Genomic DNA, 12,078 nt, shown 5'->3' with positions numbered 1-12,078 from the left:
CTCAGTTCAGGTCTCATTTCCAACAGTAATTTGATCGTGGAACCCCAGCCAGTATGACCTGCCTTTATCTTTTCCCCATAGTCCCCTTGTCATCATCTTAAGTCATCACTTACTGCCGTGTAACATGTTTTATTGTAGTTATCCGTGTATTTGTCTTTTATTTCCAATAGTACATAGACTTTTCAATAGAAAAACCAGTACGTATTTGACTTTATATTTTCATTTTCTAAAAGTGTACCCTTCTCCTCCTAGGTCTTCCTAAGTGACTGAACTAAATTGTCCAAAGACCCTTAAATAGATTCACAATGCTACCTGGGCTATTCATGTTTTAAGGGATATAAAAACTAATATAGTTACAACTTAATATAGATAATAGAATTTCACTACAAGAATATGCCTATAAATTTATAAAATATCTGATTTACATGAATGGGAAATATAATTAATGTGACCTTTCATTAATAATATAATTTTCAAGTGTTTCTTTGAGTAAAAAAAACTTTTTTTTTAACTTTTAATGTTAAGATAATTGTAGTCATAAACTTGTAAGAAACACAGGGAGATCCAGTATGCCCTCAACTCACTTTCCTCCTGGAGGCTCTTTTAACTGGTATTTAGTTTTGCTTCAAAATATACACATATAGAACTATAAGCTACTGATCCAACAATCCTCAAACAAAATTCTAGAGCTCTTTTCCAAAAATAATTTGATAGGCAAACTTGATCATCCTCACCAAATAACAGAACAAACAGGAGTGATTCCTTATGAAAAGTAAAGAAGTTCTCTAGGCTTCAGTCCTTCAGAGCTCCCCTTTTACATTCACAGATGTTTATAAGAGGTGCAGTCATTGTCCAATACCCACAAGATGATCAAATTATAACTTACCTGACCATACGCTGTGTCCAAAAATTATTTTCAAAATTCGAAAGGATTTTAAATCACCTATGTCTTCCCTTTTTCTATTTTGAGACAATAACTAAATAATAATATAAAAATAATAGCTAAACCTTTTTAAGCTTGCCTAAACTAGTGGCAGAGTGGGAAAAAAAAAGATTGATTGAGTCTTTGAATATTGCGCTCCTAATCAGGTAAAGCAGAAAGAAACCAAGGCGTATCTAAGCTAAATATAATCTACAATACCACATGCAGTGCATCCTCAGAAATAATTGGTCAAAAATTCAGATATATATTATACTATTACTATAGCTTAGTCTGTTAGTATAGTTTAATCCCACAATGTTGCATGCACCTTCAAAAATATTGGTTTATTTTTTGATTAAAATCATCCTTCATTCCCCTTTGTTCTATTAATTTTCAGTTTCAAAAGTATACATAAGGTAATATCTTGCAGTTTACTGACAGTACTTTCTTGTCTTTTAGCCAGACAATGTAAGGAACTGCCTAATCTTTTGCCTCCGAATTCTACCTCCTGCTCTGCTTTGTATTTTCTGCTTATGACATAAATAAAGTATATTAGATTTTGTTCTCTAAGATTCAGACGTTATCCTCTGTGGCATGCCATCATCCTTGGGAGGAACAGCACATTAAGTCATTAAAGAAAATTATCTTGATGAGTCATTTTGTCAGATGGTTTACAACAGGATTCCCTTGTAGGAATGGGAAAGAGGAGGAAGAGATGATGGAGAGGCAACATAGTCAGAGATGGCAAGCAATAGCATCTAAAAGTCAGAGGCTTAAGTGTTAACAACCATTATTCCTGACCTTTAGCACCTTACCACCTGTGTGTGTGTGAGTTAAATAATCTAAGTATCTTCCTTTTTTTCTTTATTTGTAATCGAGACCAACAATAGTATCCTTAGAGGGTTATTGTGTGAATTAAAATATTTTTCAGAATATGCAAATAAATGTGTGTGTGTGTATTTGTACGTGTGTGTATACCTTAGGGCAACTACCAGCATAAGGGAAACGGATGTAAAAAACCACAGATAATGTCTCCTTTATCCTTCACAATCTTTCCTTGGTTTTGGCTTGCAAATGGAGTGAGATATACCTCTTTTGATGAAAAGGAGTGCTGTGTTAGGTCAGAGACTTCCTACAGATACATGGACAAAAGGGTCTCTGACATGTAGTTTTGGCAAAGTCTCTGGTTATGTCAACTTTGCAACAGGGGAAACTCAAGCATTTCTATTAGCCTGCATAAGGCTAACCCGTGAAGGTATAAGACAGAAGGTATTCATCTCTCGAGAATAAGTTAAGCCACTCTATCTCTATGGGTAGAGTGAAAACATATAATCTGTAGACAACATTGGGGATGGTGTTTCTCATGATACATGACAAATGATAATATGCTCAACTTTCAGATTTTATGTATTAAGCCAATGGGAATTTGTATGTATTGCTCAGGATTTACAAAGCCCATTGAAGAATTTCCAAAATCTGGAACTGTTGGAGAAAAACTCCCCTCTAATGATAATTAAGAAGATACTAAGTTCCAGGAAAATTCTAATCATTTTATAGGTACTATCTCATTTAATATTCACAACAAAATTATGAGGGAGGTACTATTATGTTGCCCATTTTGCAAATAAAATTGAGTCATGGGACACTTCAGTGACTTCTACTGTGGTAATTCACTAATAAATGTAAAGCCAGGAGTTGAACCCAGGTATTTTGGCTCCAGGGGTCACATGCTAATCACAATGCTACTTCTCTACCCTGAACAAACTGCTGAGAATTTTGAAATATGTAGTTTTAGTTCCTTAAGTCTTCTTGAACTAAAATGGGTGGGCACTTCGGGTAGACGATAAACTGCCTTCCCTATTGTGATCTACGAACTTTTCCGAGAAAATTATCTTTAGATGCAGCAATAGAAACTTGTGTATAAGGGGAAAAGGAGCTGTTGTCTACCTCTTACTACTTCCCTCGATTTTCCATTTTTCCTAGAAAAAAAAACTTTAAAAGTCCATGTTTATGGATTTTCCCCCAACACAGAGCAGTGATTCTGCTATTTCAGAGACAGTGTAGATGTTGGGATTAGTCTCTCTGTATCTCAGAATGTCAACACATTTACCAGAAATGAATCTATCAGTTAAATGTAGCCAAGAGATTTAGTTTATCTAGATCCTACAAAGAAGAAATAGTTTACCACTGTTTTCACATATTGAGGTAATCTGACATATTATTGACATGTGCTATAGATTTAATTTAATACCATAGTACAGATATGTGCTTTGATAACTTATTTTGAAATCTAAACTGAGTGGAGTTGTTTCAATATTTATAGGGTTGAAAATGCAGAGTTAGCAAAGGAAACATTTTAATTAAAACAATATTTTTCTATGTATGCTCAGAGTAAAATGAAGGGGAATTCTTTTAAAGCCTTATTACTTTCTTCCATATATTTGCTGGAAATACTTGCTGGGTTTTAAGACACATTGAACAAGATTTGCTTGTTTGTTTACCAATGTTTTGAGCCTTTTTTAGAACCACCAAAAAAAAAAAAAACCTCAATAGTTTCTTTTGATTTTACTTTTCTTCCAAATAGCTTTAGGATTATTTATTTAGCTTTTTCAAATTGTATGTTTTAGGCATCCTGGAGATAACATCAGTAGAAATCGGAGTTGTTGCCGTCAAAGCCATTAACAGCAACTATTACTTAGCCATGAACAAGAAGGGGAAACTCTATGGCTCAGTAAGTATTCTGCTTTTGTTTTCAAATCCACTTCAGTAAATCATTACCACAGTTTTGGAATGTTTCCTCCAGACACTGAATAGCTTTGTTATCCTTCTATTGCTAGTAAATAGAGCCACAGTGGGTCGGTCACCACTGTTTCAAAGGCTGGCCAAACAGCTCTTCCAATTCTCTAATCTCCTCTGTTGTTCACCCATTAGTCCACCACACAGGCTGCTGCTGGCATGTGTCTGTGAATGTTCTAAACTGCTAACCAAGTCAGGCTCTCACGGAAGCATCTGGTCAGATTGGCACGGGAACTGCAGACAACTTGGAGAAAAAACACTAAGAATAAAGATCTTGAATTGAGTAGAAACCCATGTATTATGTGTGTGTTATGGCTGAAGATAAAACAAGGGCTCAGATGTTTTGCATTTTGTTAAAATCTGAAATGGGGAAATGCATCAAGAGACACCATTTTGCTTGTTGTTCAATCAACTCTAGAATTTTATTTATCTAGACAATAACCATTAATTCAAATTATGCCTCAAAATCATATATATGTATATGGGAAATATTCTTTGCAATAGGGTCCTTGTGGAGCAGATATCCCTGCAGTGCTTTGGGCACATCCATGGCTGTATTCCATACCAGGTGTTGAGTATTTGGAATACCACTTCTGCAATCTTGGATCAAACTCATTTAAACCAATTTTTTAGAAATTTAAGATCTCACTTAAAATACCAAATAGTTGTTTTATAATTGCAGTTGTAACAATAATTAAATTACCAGCAGTGAGACAATTTGTCCTGTTCAGGTCCTTAGAAAAAAAATGCATCAATCAATCATATCAACATCTACCATATGCCAGATACTGTTTGACATATCAAAGATGCATAAGAAAGAAGTAAGAAATGGGCCTTGACTTCAAATAATTTATAATATATTTAGGGGAAAATGTTAACAAATATGAAATAATTACAGCATCATTGGTTGTTACATGTATGAAAGGATCAAGTATAGTAAAGCAGCCCTATGATAAAGTTGGGAACTAAGTTTCAATCTCTTAGCTGTCATTCGAATGATGACAGGGGTATATTAGTTTGTGCATGTGGATCCATCTTATTGTGTCCCTCCCATAGGTACATCAAGGGGATGCTAACTGAATTTCATTTTTTTTTCTCTGGATTCTACTGCAGGGGAGTATATTGAAGGCAGCTGTAAACTTGGAAAAAATTTAACTGAATTTTTTGGAGAACATGTAATGTTACATATGGCCAGAAATAAAATCTGTGACACAAATCTCTTAAATAATTTTATATTTTTCAAAACAGATCCTGTGTCATTTTTACACTTTTATGTAATCAAAAAGGAATTTCACTTTAAATTTGTAGATAAACTTACTTTATTGATTAGCATAAGGCTGATGATAGTGACCATTTAGAACCAGCAGCTCTCAAACTTGAGTATGCATCAGAATCACTGGAAGGGCTTATTAAAAGACAGAATAATGGTACTCACAGCCATATTTTCTGATTCAATAAGTCTGTGGTGCAGTTCAAGAATTTCCATTCCTCACATGGTCCCAGGTGTTCCTGATGCTGCTGTTGCAGTAACCACAATTTGAGAACTGCTGGTCTGGATGTAGGGTAACCTTGCGTTTTACAAATATCAGATTCACTTTTAACTGGGGAGTCAAGCATGCTTTGAGTTGGTCCCTGGGACTAGGGTAAATGGTTTTTTTGTGTGGGGGTCAGAGGAATTTTAGTAAAATTTCATTACCGTGGCTCCCCTAATGAACCCAGAGGAATACCAGACGATTATAAAAAGTGGTTCCATTTAGGGGTTCACATCATAATCACTTTTGAGGCATGTTTAATGTTTTCATTACTTAGTCTAGACCCAACGTCTTAAAGTCAGCTAACACTAATTTAGACTAAGGAAGAAAATGTAAATAATTTTAATGAATATAAAATATTTTAAATAATTTTAATTGATAAAATATACTTATTTAAAAACATGACATCAAGGAGAAATGGATAACTTTCAAATAAACTCTGACATAAAAATATTTAATAATTTTCTTCACATTTCTCCTTTTTTCTTCTGCCCGCAACACAGCTCATAGATTGTGCTTATGCTTCATCTTGAGCTCTAAGCTCTGTGAATTATTTCATTCAAATTCTTTATCTAAAGTACAGTCCAGTGGCTTTCTATTATCTTCAGTGGCACTTAGCTGAGATTTCTCTCATTAATGTGTTTTTTGTTCACTGTCTTCTCCCAGTAGATTGTGACCTTGGAGACAGCGAGGTCAGTCTTGTCCCCCGCTATTTGTTCAGCACTTAGAACTGTACAGAGCACAGTTATACACTGCATAAACCTAACCTCTCCTGGAAGCTCAGTCAATTACAGAACATGATTTACACTTCCAGCCTGTCTCAGAAAGAAACTCATTCTCTAACCATAATATTCTTTTTTCTGTGACTTTACATTTCTACTAGGAATAATGAAAAATTATGGCTTGTTAAAATTAAACAAAAAATTTATTCAAGTTGAATGTTCTGCTCAGAATGGAATAGGACTAACATCAAAATTTATGAATGCATATCTAATATAATTCTGTATATTAGGTGACAACTCTTGTAATTTCTACCTTCATTTTTTTGTTTCATATAGTATCCATCGATTCTGTAAGCCCTCCTAAAAATCTAATTTGGGCAAAGATTCAGATTGACTGATTAAACCAGTTTTATATCTATTCTCTTGAATGATCTTCCTCTATTTCTTTTTGGAAACTATATACCTTTCTTATATTTTCATTGTTCGTTATCAAAGCAATGTATCTATTGTATTGTGAGTTTTCTCCTGACTGATGGGATTCAGTAAATAAATTATAAAACGGAATTAAATAGAATAGGCCTTCATAGAGCATGATTTAAAGACCAAAGAAATTTTTCAGGTAGCTGGAAAAAATCCAAACTTCTTTTCAAGAAACTCCCCGAACCCTGCTTTTGAGACCTTGCCATAGCCTGAATTTTCTTTTTATACATTACTGCTTATGATTTTCTTAGATCCTGTCAACAATATATTTGAGGCCCCTTCTCCAGAGATTTTGGTACCTTTGACCTATGGCCCAAATATTTAAAACATCTGAAAGAAAAGGCTGATACATGTGCACTTCAATTTAAGAAACATTACTCTATAAATTAATTTTTGGGAGGAAAATTAATTAAGCATACATTCCCACTTTTCTCTACATAGCTTCATCTGAAATACAAAATCACCTCAAATAATCTCAGTCCTTCATTAGCCTCTAAACGTACCCCATTTATTGAAATGAACATAATTATCCATATTTTAAAAATTAACTCTGCTTTGAAAAGTAGGTAGTTTTAGACAGACTGAGATAAAGAGAATAAAAGTAAATCTATACTAAGGATTTATATTCCTTTGAAATACAGAATTATTTTTGTTTTATCAAAATCCTTACCTTAAATAATTTACCTTTCCTTCTTACTTTCAGCCAGTTAAATCATCATTTGAATGTTATGTTTAAATATTACTTTATAGAAGAGGAGTATTTAAGACTAAAATATTTCAGGACAGGTAACTTGAGCTGGTAACATTAACATAAAATATATCTGCTTCTTATGGTTCTGATGATGTTCAAAATTGTGATATATCCTATAGACACCTAGGTATATAAACATATACATTTTCAGGAATTTGGAATTTTGTAGAAATTTCAAAATATCTCAAGGTGAGAGAAACTGCCAAGTAGAGTCCTCAACTGAACTATGCCTACGGGGCCCTTGCTCTGGATGAAGAAGTTAGAACCAGAGGGCAAGTGCTCCAATTCCTTAGCTTCTTAACTACTTTAGTTTGAGTATAAAAAAAGAGCTTACTTCTAAAGCCAGAGTCTTGAGATCATTGAGGTACCTCCTCTTAACTCCAGAGTAAGATCCTGGATTTGCGGAGTGAGTGAGAGCAAAGCCTTGGCCAGGTGTGTCTCCTTAAATCCAGCTAGCCTCCTGAACAAAACCAAAGCTCTATGGCTATAGGATGGAACTTCCCAGGATCAAAGTCCTTAGGCTTATACAATATAGGCATTGCTATTCACCATGCTCACAATTTCTTCAACACAGTAGTTCACAAAATGAGGAATTCCATGTCCTAGTTTTCAATCCCTGGAGTTCATGAGCAAAATCTGTCAAAATTCCAAGCTATAGAATATTGCAAATAATTTCATTAAATTAAGAAATTTGATATTTGGAAGGAAGATATCCCCCTTTTTGGTTATGTAGAACTATTTGGTTTTGCTATAAGATCTGCTTTCTTATGAATGTGTGTGTGTATTTATTGTGGATTTGTAGGTAAAGTTTGCAAACTTGACAAGCCCATATCTTTCCTTTAGTTCTATTTTTTCCCATTGGCCCCTGGTTATTACTGTAAAAGAAGCATTATAACACTATTATTTATTACTGACTCATCACAAATATTGTTAGTGGGATGTCTATTTCTTGACAATTATTCTAGGCCCTTAAACCATGTAATATTCAAAGCGCATCAGCTTTTTAAAACGGCTTTCAAAAAATGACTATGATGATCAATTAAAATGTATCATGTGCTTTCAAACAGAATGTGTTTTGTGGCTCTGAGATTTACTTTTCTATTGTTGACATTATGTATTAAGCACACACCTTAGGTACAGATGGCAACTACAAACAGAATCCTTGGACTGGAATTCTCTGGATCATTTGTATCAAATGAAATCAAGTACAATCACCATAGGAATAAAAGAGTCTGTTGTTTTTCCTTTGCAGAAAGAATTTAACAATGACTGTAAGCTGAAGGAGAGGATAGAAGAAAATGGATACAATACCTATGCATCCTTTAACTGGCAGCATAATGGAAGGCAAATGTATGTGGCATTGAATGGAAAAGGAGCTCCAAGGAGAGGACAGAAAACACGAAGGAAAAACACCTCTGCTCACTTTCTTCCAATGGTGGTACACTCATAGAGAAAGGCAATGTTTGTGGATGCAGCAGAACCATGGCTCTTTTGCCAAGAATAGTGGATATTCTTCATGAAGACAGTAGCTTGAAAGGCAAAGACATGTTGCAGATGTCTGCTTGCTTAAAAGAAAGCCAGACTTTGAAGGTTTTTGTATTCACTGCTGACATATGATGTTTTTTTAATTAGTTCTGTATCATGTCTTATAATCAAGATATAGGCAGATCAAATGGGATAGAAGTTATTCCCAAGTGAAAAACATTGTGGCCGGGTTTTTGTTGTTGTTGTTGTTAGGTTTTTGTTTTGAAACTTCTGAGATAGAACTTAAAGGACATAGAACAATCTGTTGAATGAATAATCTTCGGGAAAGTTATTTATGGAATACGAACTCATATCAAAGACTTCATTGCTCATTCAAGCCTAATGAATCAATGAGCAGTAATACACGCAAGCATTTACTGGAAAGCACTTGGGTCATATCATATGCACAACCAAAGGAGTTCTGGATGTGGTCTCATGGAAGAATTGAATAGAATTTAAAAATATAAACATGTTAGTGTGAAACTGTTCTAACAATACAAATAGTATGGTATGCTTGTGCATTCTGCCTTCATCCCTTTCTATTGCTTTCTAAGTTATTTATTTAATAGGATGTTAAATATCTTTTGGGGTTTTAAAGAGTATCCTCAGCAGCTGTCTTTATCTTTTCTTTTTCTTCAGCACACCACATGCATGTTCACGACAAAGTGTTTTTAAAACTTGGCAAACACTTCAAAAATAGGAGTTGGGATTAGGGAAGCAGTATTAGTGCCCATGTGCTATCAGTTGACTTAATTTGTATTTCTGCAGTAATAGCCATCAACAATAAATATGGCAATGCTGTGCCATGTCTTGAGTGGGAGATGTCTGCTATCACTTGAAACCATACATTACTCTCGAGGCTTCCTCTCTCAATAAATAGACCAGAAGGCCAAATTCCTCTCTTTCAATACATCAATTTACCTCCAAGAATATACTAAAAAAGGAAAATTAATTGCTAAATACATTTAAGTAGCCTCGCCTCATTATTTACTCGTGATTTTTTGCCATATGTCATGGAGGTAAAGAGACTGTCCACATCTCTAAAAACCCTCTGTAAATTCCACATAATGCATCTTTCCCAAAGGAACTATCAAAGCATTTGATATTAAGTGCAACTCTCCCAGGGACTTAAACTGAGCAAATCAAATGTATACTGGTATATGTGTAACCATATACAAAAACCTGTTCAAGCTGTATCATCTTTACAAAACCAAATAAAACTTGTTTTCTGTAAATTTAAAGAGCTTTACAAGGTTCCATAATGTAACCATATCAAAATTCATTTTGTTAGAGCAGGTATAGAAAACAGTACATAAGAGTTTACCAATCATCATCACATTGTATTCCACTAAATAAATACATAAGCCTTATTTGCAGTGTCTGTGGTGATTTTAAAACTGTACAAAAATACTATTTGTTCTAAATAATTTTAATCAATACCTATAAAAGTATATTGATGCTGCAATTTTAGCTTCATATTTCTTGTTTTGAAAAAGTGTTTTATTGTTTGGACACAGTATTTTGGTACAAAAAAAAGACTCACTAAATGTGTCTTACTAAAGTTTAACCTCTTGAAAGGCTGGTGTTCTGTGATTCTCTTACAAACTTATAGGTGTCAGTACTTAACCAGCACTTCCATTTAATCTGTTATTTTTAAAAATTGCTTTATGAAGAATTTTTTTGCATAAAATAATCCTATAAAAGGTCATATTCTTCAAAAAAATTGTATTTCAGAAGAAACACATTTGAGGCACTGTCTTTTGGCTTATAGCTTAAATTGCATTTCATCATACTTTACTTCCAACTTGTTTTTTGGCAAACGAGATTATAAAAATGTTTAATTGTTGTGGTTGGAATATGGATGTTAAAATTCAATTGGTAATTCAGTCTGTGAGCTATAATGTAATGTGTTCCTATCAAAACTAGGTATCTTTTTTTCCTTTATTTTAAAATAATAATTGCACCTGACACATAAACATAGACCACCCACAACCAAAATTAAATGTTTGGTGAGACAAATACACATTGGATGACCACAGTAACAGCAAATAGGGCACAAACTGGATTGTTATTTCACATAGCCATTTAGATTACCAAAGAGGCTATGTGTAAACAGTAATCATTATAGTACTCAAGACATTAAAACAGCTTCTAGCAAAATGTATTACAGTTTGCAGACACCAAAAATAGAAATGATTCTCCTGTTCCTCTCCACACCCCCTCAAGGACAAAAATCCTGCCCAGAGTTTACACCTGTAATCCCAGCAGTCATGGGGAGTCAGGCATACATAGATGGTTTTGAGTCCTCAAGAGTTCTGGACAGGCCTGAGAAACCTAGGGAGACATCCTTCTCTTAAACAAAACAACACAAAACAAAACAAATGTAGCCATGCGTGGTGGCATGTACCTGTGGTCCCAACTACTCAGGAGGCTGAAGCAGAAGGATCTCTTGGGTCCAGGAGTTTGAGGCTGCAGTGAGCTATAATCTTGCCACTGCACTCCAGCCTGGGTGAACAAGAGCCAGAAAGAAAGGAAAGAGAGAAAAGACAGAAAGACAGGAAGGAAGGAAGGAAGGAAGGAAGGAAGGGGAAGGAAGGGAAGGGAAGGAAGGAAGGAAGGGAGGGAGGGAGGGAGGGAGGAGGGGAGGGAGGGAGGGAGGGAGGAGGAGGGAGGAAGGAAGAAAGGAAGAAGAAAGGAAGGGATAGCGAAGTATCAGTTGGTGGCGAGGAGTAATGACATTCTTTTCACTGGCATGGTGGCATGTTTGCTTCAAATGGAAATAGAATTCTGGTCCCTTTGTTCACTGAAAAATGCCCAGCCCTGAATGTTGTAGGTTTGGAAAAAAAAAAAAATTGGAGATTTTGAGAGCTCTGCCTCTGTAGGAGTATGGCCCTAGGCCCACAAAGTTAAAGTGCATCAGCCACAAATATGTGTCTATTTGAGTTTTGCTTCTGAAAATACTCCTCATAAAGGTATAGAATCACTCTCTCCTCCTAACTCCCAAAAGGCCGAACAGTTATAGCATGTTACATTTAAATAAAAACAATAAAAATGTTGGGAAAAGAAAATTAAAATATTGTCCTTGTTTGTTTTATTAGTCAGAAACTCTACCTGGTAATAAAGAGAGAAGCTCAAGTATGTGCATGGCAGGATGTGGTTAAATGCCCAACAGCCCCAAACAACAACAGAAAAAATAAATTACTCAAACATTTGTAAGTTTTCTTTAATGTTTCACATGTGTGAGTTAGCTATCCTTACTTTAATAACAACCAAATGCTTTCAATCTTTCTTAAGTATTCAGGTCCACCTAATTTACAGAGTGGATAAAGAAAAATGAATTGGAAACGAGGA

General features: G+C 34.8%; 1 protein-coding gene across 1 annotated transcript in view; it reads left to right on the top strand.

The window, feature by feature from the left end:
• FGF10 (fibroblast growth factor 10) overlaps positions 1-11,260 on the top strand; it is an 85,023-nt gene extending 73,763 nt beyond the window's left edge. Inside the window, exons 3-4 of the mRNA XM_009208388.4 lie at positions 3,550-3,653; positions 8,456-11,260. Coding sequence (XP_009206652.1) covers positions 3,550-3,653; positions 8,456-8,653 — 302 coding nt within the window. The 3' untranslated portion in view covers positions 8,654-11,260. The remainder of the gene's footprint in view (positions 1-3,549; positions 3,654-8,455) is intronic.
• Positions 11,261-12,078: the final 818 nt, after the last annotated feature.

This window comes from Papio anubis, chromosome 5 (genome assembly GCF_008728515.1).
Source record: "Papio anubis isolate 15944 chromosome 5, Panubis1.0, whole genome shotgun sequence".
In the NCBI taxonomy this organism is placed as follows: domain Eukaryota; kingdom Metazoa; phylum Chordata; class Mammalia; order Primates; family Cercopithecidae; genus Papio; species Papio anubis.
This window is presented reverse-complemented; position numbering and strand designations above follow the sequence as displayed.